Consider the following 19078-nt stretch of genomic DNA (forward strand, 5'->3'; position numbering starts at 1 on the left):
AGAGGTAACATTCAAAACTTCTGCTTTCTTTTCCAGGAAGATGTAGATGCTGGTCAAATTATCTTACAGGAAGCCGTTCCAGTGAAGAGGGGTGACACTGTTGAAACTCTATCTGAGAGAGTAAAATTAGCAGAACATAAAATATTTCCCTCAGCCCTCCAGCTGGTGGCCAGTGGAGCTGTATGTCTTGGAGAAAATGGCAGAATCTGTTGGGTTACAGAGGACTGAAGCATCATCACCCGGGAATGGAGACAGTTTCGAGAGCATTGTAGGTGCTGCAGGGTGACTTTTTATCCTGGACTCTGCCTAAAAGATGTGTGAGACATCTGTGTGTTACCTACAGTGGCCTTTCAGGTTTTACCTGTTCGGGGCCTTCTTGTTCATAATCAAACTAGGCCTTCAGAATTCCTTTTACTCTCAGCCAAGTATGATACCAAAACTTAGTCGTTTCTTTTTCAAAGAGCTAACAAGTCTAATAAGTTAGTATCTTGTCCCCATATTGTATATCTGTACTAATTTGAGACTTCTCGAATTATTCTGATCATAAGTTGGTATCATAAAATTTCTGGGTAGCTCCCATTGAGGGATAGTGTTCTCTGTGCTTTGAAGTATCATTACACATTCCTGTAATAATTGACAGTTTCTATAATACCCAGATTTCAGCTTCACAGTTTGGGAGGATGGAAGGCAATCTACTCAGACTAGTAAAGCATTTAAAGGGACCACATGGTTTCCCTCCCTGGCCAGTTCTTTCCAGTCTGGATATGCAGTTCTGGAACTGGGAGGTCTAGGTTCACACACCGGGCATATGCTCTTGACCCTACAAACAGGACCACATTTCTGTCACAGCTGAGCAAACAGTGAATGGCCACCAGGCCACAGGCAACTAGCCAGCCAGCCTTAAACTTCTGAGCCACTTTCAAAGGGGCTTAAAAGTTCTGCCTGCCCAGCAATGGGCACCTTACTGGAAGGTACCTGGAAGCCCTATACAAGTCCTCCCTTGGAGTTTAAACTCAAAACCTCCAGTACAGGACCCTTACAGTAGTTACACATAGAAGATAGTAAGCTCTCGCCTTAGAATGGGAAAGAGTAGAGGGTGAAGAGAAACAAAGTCAGATGAAAAGACAGAGACCTTGTAGAGAGACCCTCTTCACTGCCTCTGGTCCAAGCCGGCTTCCCCAGGCAGCTGGGCAACACTACCCTACCTCTCATTGACTAGTCAGCAACTGCCATCAAATGCTGTTCCAGGTACATCAGTTCATACAGGTACCTTTGCTGCAGAAACAGTTGATTCATTTTTGTCTAGGGAGTTCACTCAACATAATTATGTGCCTATTATGTACATAATTAGGTGCCAACACTATCCTATGACGTTTTTAGAAAGTTGGAAGATAGAAAGCAAAATGTTATTTAGTTGATAAAATCACATCCTATAATAAAAGTAGAAGCTGATACCAAGATGTAAATTAGAAAAACCAATCTAATTTAGACACTAATCCCCACAAAAAGGAACCTGGACTCCATGGAAGGCAGCTGATCCAATATCTTCAGATAGGAAGAATCAAAATGTGTCAGAAATACCTGGTTGACAGAACCAAAAAAAAAAAAGCAGGCAGGACTCCTGCATACTGAAAGGACAAAGGAGTCACATAGGGTGTTCTGCTGTCTAGTTTGTGATAAACAGTATTTGGACATGTTGAGTGTATGTGCAGCCATTGGTTTAAAATGATACTTGAGAAAACGTCATTTAACATAAGAGGAAATGCATGGAAGGGTGACAACAGATGTTAAATTCTTTTGTTAATGAAATACGGATGTTTGTCTTTAATCTCTCTGTTTCTATTTGTGTAAGCAGGATTAAACAAGCCCCTACATTGTGTTCAGGTATAAAGATATGAGATAGGGGAAAAGGGGTTTGACTTTAATCAGTTGTGCAGGTTACACACAACAGTCAGAGCATTCAAGTGTCGGTTTCAAAGTGATGGGTAAGCCAGATATTCTAGAGAGGAATGTTACAATAATTTTTTAAGAGGTTTTAGCCTCTAAATGTACCTTCTTAAATGTTTTACCATTTTTTAACTGCTATACAAACTTTTAAAAATAACTCAAGTACAAGGAATCCCCTGGCAGTCCAGTGGTTAGGACTCATCACTTTTCACTGCCAAGTTCCTAGGTTCAGTCTTGGTTGGGGAACTGAGAACCCCCGAGTTGTGCTAAGTAAAGTTAAGTAATGTGCCAAGTTAAGTAACTGCAGTACAATATGGCATTTAGTAACTGGTGTAGCTAGTCCCTCATAACCCTTTTTCACCAGAGTTTTCTTGGCTCTTTGCTCCCATGCTGAGCAGTCGGAACCACAGCCAAAGTCGAGCCCAGGGGAAGACGGGCAAGGACGTGGGTGCCGTGGCCAAGTCAGGCTCCCCCGGCCTCGCTTCAGTGAGCAGTCTGTCGCCGCTTCCACGACTGACGTGCACCCTGACTTCCTCAGTCTCTGGGTCACTTGCCCAAGTAGGATCATCTGACTGGTCAAGTCTAGGTCACTCACCCTACTCTAATGGCCTGGGGTAAAGAGACTAGGACACTGCCTTTGGGTTGCCTCACATGATGGTGGATGCCACATGACAAGGATTCCCATGCTCAGAGGCCCCAATTTGACAAAGGCCCAGCTCCAAAGGTCAGGTGACATGCAGCTGCAAGAGGTTTTGGGAGACTAATAATATTACAGTTATTTTTTGAAGTTCACATTATACTGACAGTTCCTCTTTTTTATCTGAACTGGTAAAAAGCCTGAATTGCTTTTTACCAATTACCTAATACGCAATTTTTACCTCCTCCATCCCTACGCTCTTTTAGACAGTCTTCTTAGCCATTCTTTCTCAAGCCATGTACACCTTACATTAACCACAAGGCTGTAACCAGAAATAATCTAAATGTCCATTAGATAATGAAGTCAAGTAAATGTAAACTATCCATGCAATGAAATATTACTCTGCCATAAAAAGGAAATAAGTACTGGTTGCAACATGGATCAACCTTGTAACATTATACTAAGTGAAAGAAGCCAGTCACGTGACTGCACATTTAAGATTCCATTTATGTGGAATGTCTGGAACAAGCAAATCCTTATAGACAGGAGATTAACAGTCTCCCAGAGCTATGGGAATAGAGGTCTTTGGAGGCAATGACCTTATAATGCCAAAAATTCTGCCTCTTTGCACCTGTGCCAAATCAAATCTCAGTTTGGGTAAAATAGAAAAGGAGAACCTTACTGCTTTGCCAAGTAAAGATGGGCACAGAAGGCTCCTGGCTTGAAAAAGTATGTGTCCTAACCTGGAAGGATTTGTTGAGTTTTATAAAAACACTTCAAGGGTGGGGTTGCTGACAAGGTTGGGGTATGTGTGGGGTCACAGGTTGTGGGTCTCCTGACCTTGATGAGTTCTCTGGTCCCTTTAATCTTGCCTCAGCTGGTTTCTTGGCTGCTCCTCACTTTGATTAGCAACTATTCATATCCACTCTTTGGAACTCAGGGAAGGTCATGGAGGCTGGAGTCTTGCCTACAAAAAAAATGGGAGTAAAAGGTTTCCATGCCCAGGAGCCCACAGGATGCCTCTGGTTTCAAAACATACTAATCCACCTGAACAGCAATCCTAGTCCTAAAATTGTCTGTTAACCTGGTAGGTTCCTGGCTAAGCTTCTTAAAAGTGCTAACTCCTGAGCCCCACCTGTACTGTGAGCACTGCAGTAAAGCATTGCATGGATGATACTACAGATGTGCTCAGTCACTCAGTCATGTCTGACTGTGCAAGCCCATGGGCTGTATCCTGCCAGGCTCCTCTGCCCATGGAATTTCTCAGGCAAGAATACCAGAATCGGTTGCCATTTCCTACTCCAGGGGATCTTCCCAAGCCAGGGATCAAACCAGTGTCATTTGCACCTCCTGCTTTGGCAAGGCGGATTCTTTACCCTAGCACCACCTGGGAAGCCTAATATTACAAATACATTTATTTTTTAAAAGGTTCATGAGATACCTGTGGACACTGAAGTCAAACTGCATTTTAAATCTTTCTGCACCACAAACCTCCAAAAATTAATATGAAGTTTTTTGGAGCATTATCACTCAATTCCTTGACTGCTTCTGTTATAAACAAAACCAAAACAAGGTCTTATCATTAAAAATCATTTTTAATATTCATCTGAGGGACTTCCCTGGCAGTCCAGTGGTTAAGACTCGGTGCTCCCAATGTAGGTGTCACAAGTCTGATCCACAAAAGGGGAACTAAAATCCATATGGAGAAAAAGATCAGCTGACAAATCTACTAGATTGTGTTGAAAGCCAAGTATTGGAAACCCTCCAATTTTGTCAAGAATTTATTTCCTATTCTCCGCCTCCACAGCAAATCAGCCTTTTCAACCATGCCGCCTTTTGGTGCCCTGAGGGTGTTCACAGCACCCTGTAAGATTTAAGGTGTCAGGTGTGCCTTTTGCAAAATAAGAGAAAAATAAAAGTTCAAAGGGCTTCCCTGGTGGCTCAGCAGTAAAGAATCCACCTGCCAATGCAGGAGACACAGGTTCAATCCCTGGGTCAAGAACATCCTCTGGTGGCAGGGGAGAAAGGGAAACATACCCAACTGCATGCAGACTTAGGTGAAATCTCAAAAACAACAGAATGATCTTGGTTTGTTTCCAAGACCATTTAACACTATAATCCAAGTCTATCCCCAACCACTGATGCCAAAGAAGCTCAAGTTGAATGCTTCTGTGATGACCTTCAAGACCTTGTAGAACTAACACCAAAAAAAAGATGTCTTTTTCATTATAGGGGATTGGAACAAAAAGTAGGAAGTCAAGAGATACCTGGAGTAACAGGCAAGTTTGGCTTTGGAGTACAGAATGAAGCAGGGCAAAGGGTAACAGTTTTGCCAAGAGAACGCACTGCAAACACCCTCTTTCAGCGACACAAGAGAAGACTACATATGGACATCACCAGTCAATACCAAAATCAGATTGGTGATATTCTTTGCAGCTGAAGATGGAGCAGCTGTATACAGTCAGCAAAAACAAGACCAGGAATTGACTGTGGCTCAGATCATCAGCTCCTTAATGCAAAATTCAAACTTAAATTGAAGAAAGTAGTGCCCATTCAGGTATGACCTACCTCAAATCCCTTATGATTATACAGTGGAGGTGATGAACAGATTCAAGGTATTAGATGTGGTAGACAGAGTGCCTGAAGAACTAAGGACAGAGGTCCATAATACTGTACAGAAGGCAGTGACCAAAACCATCCCAAAGAAAAAAACCCAAGAAGGAAACGTGGTTCTCTGAGGAGGCCTTACAAACAGCTGAGAAAAGAGAAGCAAAAGGCAAAGGAGAAATGGAAAGACATGTCCAACTGAATACAGGGTTCCAGATAATAGCAATGAGAGATAAGCATCTTTTAATGTTTTAGTGGTTATTTGTACATCTTCTTTGGTGAAATGGGCTTCCATGGTGGCTCAGATGGTAAAGAATCTCCCTGCAACGCAGGAGACTTGGGTTCAAGCCCTGGATAGGGAAAATCTCCTGGAGAAGGGAATGGCTACCCACTCCTGTATTCTTGCCTGGAGAATTCCACAGACAGGGGAGCCTGGAGGGCTACAGTCCATGGGGTCACAAAGAGTTGGACATGACTGAGTGACTAACACTTTCACTTGGTTGAAATGTGGTATTCAAATCTTTGCTCATTTTTAAACTTAAATTTCTTTTTATTAATGAATTTTAAGAGCTCTTTATATATTCTGGATATCAGACTCTTAACAGATATGTGATCTGAAAATTCTCATATTACGTGGCATGCGTTTGCAGTTTCTTAATGATGTTCTTTGAAGCACAGATATTCTTAATTTTGATGAAGCCCAATTTTCTATTTTTTGTTACTTGTGCTTTTGGTATCGTATCTAAGAAACCATTGCCAAATGCAAGATTACAAAGCTTTACATCTGTTTCCTTCTAAGAGTTTTATATGTTTGTGTGCTAAGTTGCTTCACTCATGTCCGACTCTCTGCAGCCCTATGGACTGCAGCCCTCCAGGCTCCTCCATCCATGAGATTCTCCAGGCAAGGATACTGGAGTGGGTTGCCATGTCCTCCAGAGCACCTTCCTGACCTGGGGATCAAACGTGTGTCACTTATGTCTCCTGCATTGACGGACAGGTTCTTTACCACTAGCGCCACCTGGGAAGCCCTTTGATCCATCTTGAGTTCATTTTTTAGTATGTGAAGCAAGGGTTCAACTTTACTCATTTGCAAGTGAATATACAGTTGTCCCAGCACCACATACTAAAAAGCCTATTTTACCCATTTGTCTTGGCACACTTGTCAAAAATCAATTGACCAAAAATGCATGAGTTCATTTCTTGACTTTCAATTGCATTTCATTGATATCCTACATTCATTGTCTATCCTATGCCAGTACCACAAAGTCTTGATTACAGTAGCTTTGTAGTGAGTTTTGAAATAAGGAAGTGTGACTCCTCACTTTCGTTCTTCTTGTTCAAGACTTTTTTTATATTGTGTTCCATTTTATATATATATATATGGCTGCATCAGGTCTTGGTTGTGGCACGTGCAATCCCTGACCAGGGATCAAACCCAGGCCTCCTGCACTGGGAGTGTGGCGTCTAAGCTACTGGACCACCGGGGAAGTCCCTATTCTGTGTACCTGGACTTGCCATGTAAATTCAGGATCACCTTGTCACCTTTTTTAAAAAGGGTGAGATTTTGAAAGGAATTTAACTTGTAGATTAATATGGAGAGTATTGCCATCTGAATATTGTCTTCCAATCGATGAATATAGGATGTCTTTCCTTTTACTTGGGTCTTCTTTCATTTCTTCCAGCAATATTTTATAAATTTTAGTGTCTCCTACCTCACTGGTAACATGTATTCCTAATTGGGTTTTTTATTTTAATGCTATTTAATTTTTTAAAAACTGAGTGATTGCTTTTTTGTCACCCTGTTAACTATATGCATCATGTGAAAGGCCAGGCTAGATGAAGCACAAGCTGGAATCAAGACTGCCAGGAGAATTTTCAATAACCTGTTACAGAGATGATACCACCCTTATGGCAGAAAGTGAAGAGGAACTAAAGAGCCTCTTGATCAAAGTGAAAGAGGAGGATGAAAAAGCTGGCCTAAAACTCAACATTCACATAACTAAGATCATGGCATCCAGTCCCATCACTTCATGGCAAATAGATGGGGGAACAGTGACAGACTATTTTCTTGGGCTCCAAAATCACTGCACATAGTGACTGCAGCCACAAAATTAAGACACTTGCTCCTTGGAAGAAAAGCTATGACCAACCTAGACAGCATATTCAAAAGCAGACACATTACTTTGCCAACAAAGGTCTGTCTAGTCAAGGCTATGATTTTTCCAGTAGTCATGATGTGAGGGTTGGACTATAAAGAAAGCTGACTGCTGAAGAATTGATGCTTTTGAACTGTGTTAGAGAAGACACTTGAGAGTCCCTTGGACTGCAAGGAGATCCAACCACTCAATTCTGAAGGAAATCAGTCCTGAATATTCATTGGAAGGACTGGTGCTGAAGCTGAAACTCCAATTCTTTGTGAAGAACTGACTGAATGGAAAAGACCCTGATGCTGAGAGAGACTGAGGGCAGGAGGAGAAGGGGATGACAGAGGATGAGATGGTTGGATGGCATCACCAACTCCATGGACATGAGGTTTGAGCAAGCTCTGGGAGTTGGTGATGGACAGGGAGGCCTGATGTGCTGCAGTCCATGAAGATGCAGAAAGTCGGACACTACTGAGCTGAACTGAACTGACTGCCCTGAGTCTTTGTTGCTATAAGCAGGCTTTCTCTTCTTGTAGTGATTGAGGGCTCCCCTCTCACTTCTCATTGCTGTGGCTTCTCTTGTTGCAGAGCATGGATTCTAGACGTGGGCTTGAGCAGTTTTCGGAATATGGGCTCAGTAATTGTAGCACACAGACTTAACTGCTCCACAGCATGTGGGATCTTCCTGGACCAGGGGTCAAACCTGTGTCTCCTGCATGGGTGGGCAGATTCTTTACCATTGACCTACCAGGGAAGCCCCACATAGGATTTTAATTGCTGCTGAACAAACTCAATGCATAGGAGAAAAAGAAGATAATAGATCTTAACTCCAGATAAAGTCTTTTTTTTCCTGGCCCGCTGCAGTGGAAGTGCAGAGTCCTAACCACTGAAACACCAGGGAATTCCCTTATTAAAATTCTTTACCTATAAATGAAGTCCTAAGTTTCCCAAGGATTGATGAAGGCTGTCCATCCTGCAGTTGGAATCTCAAAAGAAGAAAAGGAAAGATAACAGTAACTATGTGAGGTGATGATATGTTAATTTGTTAATCAGTGTGATTGTGATGATTATTTCACACTTGTTCAGTTCAGTCGCTCAGTCGTGTCCGACTCTTTGCGACCCCATGAATCGCAGCACGCCAGGCCTCCCTGTTCATCACCATCTCCCGGAGTTCACTCAGACTCACATCCATCGAGTCCGTGATGCCATCCAGCCATCTCATCCTCTGTCGTCCCCTTCTCCTCCTGCCCCCAATCCCTCCCAGCATCAGAGTCTTTTCCAATGAGTCAACTCTTCGCATGAGATGGCCAAAGTACTGGAGTTTCAGCTTTAGCATCATTCCTTCCAAAGAACACCCAGGACTGATCTCCTTCAGAATGGACTGGCTGGATCTCCTTGCAGTCCAAAGGATTATCAAGAGTCTTCTCCAACACCACAGTTCAAAAACATCAATTCTTCGACACTCAGCCTTCTTCAGAGTCCAACTCTCACATCCATACATGACCACAGAAAACCATAGCCTTGACTAGACGGACCTTAGTCAGCAAAGTAATGTCTCTGCTTTTGAATATACTATCTAGGTTGGTCATAACTTTTCTTCCAAGGAGTAAGCGTCTTTTAATTTCATGGCTGCAATCGCCATCTGCACTGATTTTGGAGCCCCAAAAACTAAAGTCTGACTATTTCCACTGTTTCCCTATCTATTTCCCATGAAGTGATGGGACCGGATGCCATGATCTTCGTTTTCTAAATGTTGAGCTTTAAGCCAACTTTTTCGCTCTCCTCTCTTTCATCAAGAGGCTTTTTAGCTCCTCTTCACTTTCTGCCATAAGGGTGGTGTCATCTGCATATCTGAGGTTATTGATATTTCTCCCAGCAATCTTGATTCCAGCTTGTGCTTCTTCCAGCCCAGCGTTTCTCATGATGTACTCTGCATAGAAGTTAAATAAGCAGGGTGACAATATACAGCCTTGACGTACTCCTTTTCCTATTTGGAACCAGTCTGTTGTTCCATGTCCAGTTCTAACTGTTGCTTCTTGACCTGCATACAGATTTCTCAAGAGGCAGGTTACGTGGTCTGGTATTCCCATCTCTTTCAGAATTTTCCACAGTTTATTGTGATCCACACAGTCAAAACATATACCAAAATTACCAAGTTGCACACTGTAAAGGTATAAAATTTTTGTCAAGTACAGCTCAATAAAACTGGAAACAAATTTCGAAGGGTGACTATAAAGGTATACATTGTTTGTCAATTACAGCTCAATATAACTGGAAACAAATTTTGAAGGGTGAGAAAAAACAAGAATGGGGACTTCCACCGTGTTCCAGGGGCTAAGACTGTTCTCAGTGCAGGGGTCCTGGGTTCGATCCTCAGTCAGGGAACCAGATCCCACCAGTTTTAACTAAAAGATCCCTCATGCAGCTGGGTCTTAGTTAAGACCCAGCACAGCCAAAGACAGAGATAATTTTTTTCTTTAAAAAAAGAAAGCAAACAGAGTAGTTGTGCTGTAAAGCAGTGATTTTGATAAACATGTTGGGTAAATGTTACATGGGCTGAAAACAATTCAAATCTTGATTCTCAGGCTACTGATGTGCAGTTGTTTTCCCCACTATTAGCCTGCAATTGGAGGTATATACATTATTCATTGTTTCAAGGAACAGAAAGCATTCACTTCAGCTCAGTCACTCAGTCATGTCCAACTCTTTGTGACCCCATGGACTGCAGCACGCTCATGTCCATCAAGTCAGTGATGCTATCCAACCATCTCATCCTCTGTTGTCCCTTTCTCTTCCCACCTTCAGTCATTCCCAGCATCAGGGTCTTTTCAAATGAGTCAGTTCTTCATATCAGGTGGCCAAAGAATTGGAGTTTCAGCTTCAGTATCAGTCCTTCCAATGAACATACAGGATTGATTTCCTTTAAGATGGACTGGTTGGATGTCCTTGCAGTCCAAGGGACTCTGAAGAGTCTCCTCCAATACCACAGTTCAAAAGCATCAATTCTTTGGCGCTCAGCTTTCTTCATGGTCCAACTCTCACATCGATACATGACTACCGGAAAAACCATAGCTTTGACTAGACGGACCTTTGTTGGCAAAGTAATGTCTCTGCTTTTTAATATGCTGTCTAGGTTGGTCATAAATTTTCTTCCAAGGAGCAAGCATCTTCAAATGCAGGCTCAAATGACAATAAATCCTTATGTTGATTCAAGGCCAAAAATTAAAACTGGCATCCTGGGTTAGGGAGGGTAGTTTTTCATTAGCAAACTTCCACAAATCCTGTGTGTGGCCCTGACTGACCACCTTAGGGTGTTAGATAACTGGTTAATCCACTAAGGAAGATGAAGAATGGAAAAATATTCAAATAAGTGTGAATCTCCTCTTTTCCAGGTTACCTCTTCCCAACTCTTGTAGATTTTCAGTCTTATTATGCTAATTAAGTTCATTTACCTCTTCCTTTCTTTTAAAGCTGACACTGTCTACAACACTTCCTTGGTCAGAGTAAAAAAGGAACTGATATAACCAAACTAACAATACTGTTCCTCAGTTCTGTTTCAATAAAATAAACCAAAAACAATGAATTGAGATGGCACCCAGAGGAAAGCAGATTCATGGTGTTTCTGGAAATTGTAGTTTCAGAAGATATAATTTGCAAACATCATTGAACAAAATGTGACTTTAGAGTTCAGATGGAACCATCCATCAATCTGCAGGGGGGTGTGATTTTGGTTTCTATGGTACCACAACTTACTGGAAATAAATCAACTTCTTTGCAGTCACCACAGAACCAGCAAATGAAACGAAGGAAATGAAAGGAAATGAAGGAAGGAAGGAAGAGGGGCTTCTCTGGTGGTCTAGCAGTTAAGAACCCATGTGCCAATGCAAGGAACACAGGCTCAATCCCTGGTCCAGGAAGATCCCCATGCCAAGGGGCAACTAAGCCAGTGCACCACAACTACTGTGCTCACAGGCCCAAACTACTGAAGCTTGAGTGCTTTGGACTCAAATGCAGTGGACCGCACAGATGAGAGTCTGTCTGCCACAACGATGACTGGCCCCTGCTCCCCTGCAACTAGAGAACTAAATAAAGCCCATGCACAGCAAAAAGACCCAACATGGCCCAAAATAAACAAATGAATCTTTTTTTAAAAAAAGAAGAAACAGATGGAATTAAAACACAGCCCTCAAAAGTATCACATCTATTTTCCACCCACTCAGAAACATAGTTAATGACTAAGTTTAATGCTAATGGAATTCCTGCCAACTCTCTACCCTCCCTGGTTTATGGGGAAATTTGTTTCAAAACGCTCAACTCTATTGTAAGAGTACAGAATTACGAAAAAGATGTTTCAAGTTAGGACATGTTACACACGTGAAATCCAATAGACTAAAACCAGCCCTTTTGTACAAGATTATACTGCATTCCAGCTGAGAAACTTGAAGTGATTAATTAAGACTTTGTGGAAAAAACAGACTAAGGTTCAAGCATGTTGATTTGAATTATGACATAACCTTAAAGTGGTTAACAATTTAAACTGAAAATGAATAGGTTTAAAAGTCCATGGAGTTTAAATAAGCAAGGTAGCCGATCACATAAAAATTGATAGTTAACCAGGTGTCCGTGGTGGCCCAGTGGTTACGATTTGGCGCTTTCACCGCCACGGGCCAGGATCAGTCCCTCGTCTTGAGCACTGTTCACAAGTGGTGTGATCAAAAAAAAAAAAAGCTAGTCAACCTATGTTTGGTTCTGACTTTAAATTTAATCCTCTGACCACATCTTATAATCACTAGGACTGCTGACTGCAGAGTATGCAGCCACCTTTTAAAAGGAAAAGAACTACAGTTTTCTTTTTTAATATTTATTTACTTGGCTGCACTGGGTCTTACATGAGGCATGCAAGCCCTTGGTTGCAGCATGTGACATCTAGCTCCCTGATCATGGATCAAACCCAGGCTCTCTGCATTAGGAGTGTAGAGTTTTAGCCACTGGACTACCAGGAATGTCCCTGTATTTTTCCTCTTTAAATGGGAACTATATTTTCAATGGTGAACTCTTTCTGCCCATAACTAAACTGGGCAATACTGCTTTGGTTTATCACTCATTTGACCTGCTGATTCAAATCTATGGGTTGCTCTCACAGACATCATCAGGACAACTGTTGAAACTGGAATACAAAACTGTACATTAAACAATATTTTGTCTAAGTTAAATCTGTTGAATTTGTTAACAGAGCTATGATAATGTAAGAGAATGCCCTTGCTTTGATGAAACAATACTTCGGAGTAAAGTATTTTGCTTTACAAAAACAAGTGCTTTGGAGTAAAGGAATACAATACATGCAATTATTTTTAAATGATTCAGAATATACACACACACACACACACACACACATATATATAGACAGAGAGGATGATAAAGCACCTCTTGTTAGCTGAACTAATGCCAGAAACTACCTACCTTCCGGTTTCATATACATAAGAAAAATAATCTCCTGGGTCAGTTAGGTAATTTATACTTTGTGGTTGAAAGTGTGCTTTACTGATTACTCGGCTGACTTCAATTCACTTTCTACTTGTAAAGAATCATACCACAAGACTGACATTCTGAAAACAGCAATGGACTTAAGAGTCCCAGTAACTTACAAAGTCTAGTCACTTATCCAAATCACTTAACTACTTGGACTAAAGTATAGTTAGTTATAAGATGTAAACATCAAAATGACATTTGTGACTAGTGCATTGTACTGAATAAAATACAAAGTGCTACATAAGTATGGGTAGTTTCTAAAACTGTGTGCTTTCCCCACTTTTATAGCTGTGTTTAAAATATTGGCTAGAAGAATTCAAACTTGTAGGAACACTTTCTCTCACACTGGAGTTCTTTTATGTTCATTGTTTGCTTATAAGGAAATCCCTCTGAATCAGAATTTAAACCATTTTCTGCATACCTAGTAGAAGGTAGCAAATTATAGTCAAAGCTATGTTTTTCCAGTAGCCACATACCAACGTGAGAGTTGGACCATAAAGGCTGAACACCGAAGAACTGATGCTTTATCAGTGCTTTCGAACTGTGATGCCAGAGAAGACTCTTGAGAGTCCCTTGGACTGCAAGCAGATCAAACCAATCAATCCTGATTGGAAGAACTGATGCTGAAACTGAAGCTCTGACACTGGCCACCGGACGAGAAGAGCCAACTCACAGGAAAAGACCCTAACGCAGGGAGAGACTGAAGGCAGAAGGGGGCGACAGAGGATGAGATGGTTGGATGGCATCACCGACTCAATGGACTTAAGTCTGAGCAAACTCCGGGAGATGGTGAACGACAGGGAAGCCTGGCGTACTGCAGTCCATGGAGTCACAAAGAGTTGGACACGACTGAGCAACGACTGAACAATTACTCAGAAGCCTTTCTAGGTTAGTACCTATTTCTGGCTTGTTCCAGGAGACATCGTCATAACAACAAAAAAGTTTAACGTGCCAGGCAGACACAATGCAAAGAGGTTTACATACATTGTGTAATTTTCACAAAAAGGTACTGCGTTTGATGCAATTATTATTTCATCATAAGTAAAATGGGGAAAACAATAGCGCTTACCTCAGACGGCTGTTGTAAGGATTTTAAAAGACTGTACATAGCGCATTTAGTACAGTGCCTGACAAAAGGAAGGGGTTAACACACGTTTACCATGTGCCGGTACAATCATTTGCCAGATAAAAGCAGAAACGCAAGTGTAAGCAAAAAGGATTTTCAACTCAGGTCTGACTCCCCAAGGTTCTGCCTCTTTGAAAAAAAAGAAAAAAAAAAAAAAAAACCTTATCTCCCTGTACAGGAGGGAGAAATAGTAAATCCCCAGGACAGTGGCTGAACTTAAAGCCAGGAAACACACCTAATTTAATTTTGTCCTCGACTGTTCTCACCCACTACCGACGCCTGGCTAAATGAGCTGCTCGCTAGGTTCTTGAACTAACAAAAGACCAGCTTTCTAACCTTGGTTAACTAGATCTTTCTGAGGTAGAATTTCCTGAGAAATTTCAGAGAGTGTGTCCCCAGCTGCACACCCGAAGAGGCTGTCCAGGTCCTGTTGGAGGAAACGGACTCGTCTCCCCCTTCTCAAACCAATTTTCCGAGAGGCGTCGCCCTCCAAACCATTTGGACTTCAATGGTTCCCACCTACACCGGCCATAAGCTACGAGAAGCCCCACACATCTAAGCAGGGTCGCCGCATCACCTCTCCCCGCCTCCCTCCTCCCGGAAGTAGTCCTACGTGCGCCGCACTTCCGAGAGAACTACATCTCCCAGAATCCCGCTTGATTGAGCCATCTTCCGCTCCAGATGGGGGCAGAGGCGGAGCTGGTGCCCGGGACGGGGCGGGGCCTCTCGAAAAGTCCTCCTCTTGTCCTCTTGAAAAAACTAGGGCCTAAAGGAGATTCTGGGGTTCTCTGGTAAGGTAGGACATCTATGCCTATTAGGTATAATACTGCCCGCCGCACCCCGAGGATTCCCTCTGTGTAAAACGCAGATGGTCTAGCCCAACGGCGGAGCTTGCTGAGTCTCCCGCGGGGACGCCCGTGGAGCGAAGGGCAGATGGCGCACGCACGCGCAGAGGCTCAGTTTGGAGGCGGGAGCCGCTGAGCCGCTGGGCCGCTGAGCCGCGTCTGAGGTGAGTAGGGGGCGGGGCGGGGCGTGTCCAGCGTCGGGACTGACCGCCCCCTCGGGACGGCCACCGTGGGCACCATCACCGAAGTCCCAGTTAAACGTGAAAGTCCTCGATCCCAACTGTCCAGAAATTGGAGTCCCCGGGAACTCAGTTTTAGCATGTATACATCAAAGTCCTATTTTCAGTGAAACCACTTCCAGCATTTCATTGCCATTACCTTCGTATAAGACTGCCTTCCTCTCCTGTACCGTGCGTTTTAAAAATAATAGTTAATGTGTTGAGGGGGCTCACCCTTTCATCTTGGTTTTTCGACTTGAGGCGAATAGCTCCTTCCTAACAAGCTGCAGAGCTTAAAATCTTTTTTGGACATTTGATTCTATTCAATTTAGTGTCAGACTAGGTACATACTTCGGCGTGTGCTCTGAATATTTCACGTCTCCTCGTGAGAAGACTCCTTGGGACGGTAAAGACAATGACACTTTTTACTAAAGAAGTAATGGTGCCGATGAAGTTCATGATCTGCTGGGGATACAGACAGTTAAACAAGAGGCTTATTGTGCCCTAACCCTAACCATTTTGCTTCCACCTTGTTATTGGATTTGGTTATGTTGCTTAACCTTCTGGGTCTACATGTTCTCATAAAACGAAAAGATTGGATTAGATGATCTCTGAGAACTTACCAGCTCTAACATCCTGGGGTCAGTTAGTGAGGAGTAGAATCTAGATCATATCGCAATGTTAATGTAAGACATCATCAACTTCCATTTCTCTGCTAACATAAATGAATCGTAGCTCTGAGAATTTTAGCAGCAGCATCAGAAAGAAGTGCCCTTATTGTATGCATAATTTCATCCATATTGCTGAAAATATGAGTTTAGCTGATAATACAACTTTCTTCACCCTATATTTGTTGTTTTATAGGTCATTGCTAGGGAAGAACTCTGGGTACCATAAGGAACACAACGTATGTGATGATGGCTCAGATCTTAAGACCTCATCTGAGAAGTGCTTCAGTGATTCCTAATCGAATGAAAATGGGTCCATGTCTTGGTGTCATAAGAACTAGAATGATGTCAACTCATAAATCCAAAAGGAATATGAGAGAATATTATGAGCTGCTGAATCTGGATGAAGGCTGTTCTGCAGATGATGTCAGGGAATCTTTTCGTAAGCTTGCCAAGCAATACCATCCAGATGGTGGCTCTAGTACTGCTGATTCTGCAACGTTTATAAGGATCGAAGAAGCTTACAGGAAGGTACTTTCCCACTTGATAGGACAGACAAATGCCAGACAGAGTAAAGTTGAAGACACAGAAGAAGAAGAAGAAAAATTCAAATATAAAACACCCCAACACCGGCATTACTTAAGTTTTGAGGGTATTGGTTTTGGGACTCCGAGTCAACGAGAGAAGCAGTACAGGCAGTTTAGAGCAGACCGTGCAACTGAACAAGTGATGGAATACCAAAAGCAGAAACTGCAAAGCCAGTATTTCACTGATAGTGTCACTGTTAAAGATGTAAGACACAGTAAGGAACGAAAGATAACTCAGGCAATAGAGCGTTTGGTGGAGGATCTCATTCAGGAATCCATGGCTAAAGGAGACTTTGACAATCTCAGCGGGAAAGGAAAACCTCTGAAAAAATTTTCTGGCTGTTCATATATTGATCCTATGACTCACAACCTGAACAGAATATTGATAGATAATGGATACCAACCAGAATGGATCCTAATGCAAAAGGAAATAAAGGATACCATTGATCAACTCAGAGAGGCAATTTTAGTGTCAAGGAAAAAACTTGGGAATCCAATGACATCAGCTGAACAGAAACAGTGGAACCAAGTTTGTGAGCAGTTTCAAGAAAACATCAAAAAGCTAAATAAGCGAATTAATGATTTTAATTTAATTGTTCCCCTCTTGACTAGGCAGAAGGTCCATTTTGATGCACAGAAAGAAATTGCCAGAACCCAGGAAATATACACAACCCTTATAAAAACAAAAGAAATCACAGATAAAAACCCAAATAACACTGATCCGGGAGAAGGAGAGAAAACACCTGGAGTTAAGACAGGTTTCTTTAACTGGATGAATGTGTGGAAATTTATTAAAATATGATCATCTCAATGTTCACAGTACTGCCCCAGATAATTTTCAGTAGTATTAACACCACACATAGAGGCTGAGGTTTCTTTCTATAACACAAGAGTCTGAGAACTGTGCACCTCTGTACTTTTCACAAAACAACCCACATCTCCAGTGATGTGTAAGTGAGTGAGAGAACTGTAAGAAACTGAGTCTGAAAAATATTCAACCAGCTTTGTTCTGAGGACATAGCAAGACAAGAGGAAACAATTTAATATTGACACTTGAGTTTATTAAAGCACAAAACTAGTCTAAGACTTTTGGGACATTCTCTATATGGTTGGAAACGTTACGACAGGAAATTAGTGTAATGGAGTTCTGGCACTCTTTCCTTTTTTTTTTTTTTTTTTTATAAAGGCCTTCTCTGTGGGTACTGAATAAAGAAACCACCAAACATCTAGGTTGTACTTTGCACTGTCTAACTTCATGAGCCATTGGCAGCAAAGATCCATCATCCAAGCTAACTGATTTAGCTATTCAAGAAATAGACTTCAATGTCCACTTTGAAGAGTTTATTTTCTGACCTCTCAGAGGTGGGTTCAATGGAAACAAAGTTTCACTTATGGCTTCATCTCTAATCAGAGTCAAAATGTTGGTTTTACATAAACCTATCTGAAGCCTCTCTCTCATATATCACACTTCTCAGAGGCTTTTTCAATGAGAGGAATATATCAGTTTACAGTCTTAGGGATCCAATTTCCTGTCTTAGGAACCCTTTAATAATCAACTACAAGATGTCAGAATTTTGTGCTCACTTGCACCTTTGGCAAATGAGAAGAGATTGACATCCATGAGACTGTCCCATCCACTCTCAGAATGATCTGACTTTTTAAGGTCTGTGTAATTGCCTTATTCACAGAATTGGGCAAGTAGAAGGATATGGAGACTTGTCAAAAGGAGCTGGTCTGTTTCCTTATTTAGTTCAGAGTGCTGTACTATGGAAGTGCCCTCAGAAGCATGTCACTTCTGATTTTGGAAGAATGTTACTTTGTAAAGTGTGTGATAGATAAGTAAAATTACATCTTCAGAAGGAAATTTCAGACCTTTCTGCTTAGATGATGGGGCATTAATGGGTATAATATGTGATTATTTTGTTGAATGAGTTATCACTAGCTTCTGCAATGATCTGTTACCCTATATACAATTGTGACCAGCGTGAAATAAGAGCTTTATAATAAAAACTGTTGCTCCAAAACATTTTATAAGGTGATGCTTCTGTGAATCTTGTTAAATATTAGATACATGGCACCTAATTACAACACATGATATCTTCCCTGATAGCTCAGTTGGTAAAGAATCCGCCTGCAATGCAGGAGACCCTGGTTTGATTCCTGGGTCAGGAAGATGTCCTGGAGAAGGGACAGGCTACCCACTCCAGTATTCTGGCCTGTAGAATTCCATGGACTGTATAGACCATGGGGTCACAAAGAGTTGGACACGAGTGAGTGACTTTCACTTTCACTTACCTAATCACATTACAACAACATATATAAAGGAAACCGTTTTTATGTTTGGTTGTGCTGGGTCTTCATTGCTGCTCGCAGGCTTTCTCTGCTTGCGGTGGGCAGGGGCTGCTCTTCACTGTGGGGCTCCGGCTTCTCATTGTGGTGACTTCCCGTTGCAGAGCACAGGCTCTGGGATGCGTGGACTTCAGTAGTTGTGGTGTGTGGGTTCAGTAGTTGCAGCTCATGGAGTCTAGAGCACATGCTCAGTAGCCGTGGTGCATGGGCTTAGTTGCTCCATGGCATGTGGAATCTTCTGGACCAGGAAACGAACCTATGTCCCCTGCATTGGCAGGTGGATTCTTATCCACTGAACCACCAGGGAAATCATTTTTCATATTAGCTAATGAGAAGGTAAGGTTATCAGAAAACTCTAGTAATTCCTAGTTTCAGGAGAGCACTTTATGTTTGTAAATGTCTATATTAATATAATCAATAA

At 42.0% G+C, this 19078-nt stretch overlaps 2 protein-coding genes across 9 annotated transcripts in view; both read left to right on the forward strand.

Annotated features, from left to right (window-relative positions):
• The window catches only part of GART (phosphoribosylglycinamide formyltransferase, phosphoribosylglycinamide synthetase, phosphoribosylaminoimidazole synthetase), a 29651-nt gene extending 27823 nt beyond the window's left edge, over positions 1-1828 (forward strand). For all 8 annotated transcript variants that reach the window (XM_042229418.2, XM_042229441.2, XM_060416093.1 and 5 more), the window contains one exon: positions 37-1828. In XM_042229418.2, coding sequence (XP_042085352.2) covers positions 37-228 — 192 coding nt within the window. In that variant the 3' untranslated portion in view covers positions 229-1828. The remainder of the gene's footprint in view (positions 1-36) is intronic.
• A 12851-nt stretch (positions 1829-14679) lies between these two features.
• DNAJC28 (DnaJ heat shock protein family (Hsp40) member C28) lies at positions 14680-18334 on the forward strand. Its single transcript, XM_027978137.2, has 2 exons — positions 14680-14999; positions 15918-18334. The coding sequence occupies exon 2, from the start codon at positions 15968-15970 to the stop codon at positions 17108-17110; it is 1143 nt and encodes a 380-aa protein (XP_027833938.1). The 5' UTR covers positions 14680-14999; positions 15918-15967; the 3' UTR covers positions 17111-18334.
• Positions 18335-19078: the final 744 nt, after the last annotated feature.

The sequence above is a fragment of the Ovis aries genome, chromosome 1, assembly GCF_016772045.2.
Source record: "Ovis aries strain OAR_USU_Benz2616 breed Rambouillet chromosome 1, ARS-UI_Ramb_v3.0, whole genome shotgun sequence".
NCBI classification, from domain to species: Eukaryota; Metazoa; Chordata; class Mammalia; order Artiodactyla; family Bovidae; genus Ovis; species Ovis aries.

Bases quoted from the DNA above. Each gene is read 5' to 3' on its own strand.
- DNAJC28 (XM_027978137.2), top strand. From the start codon at position 15,968: ATGATGGCTCAGATCTTAAGACCTCATCTGAGAAGTGCTTCAGTGATT.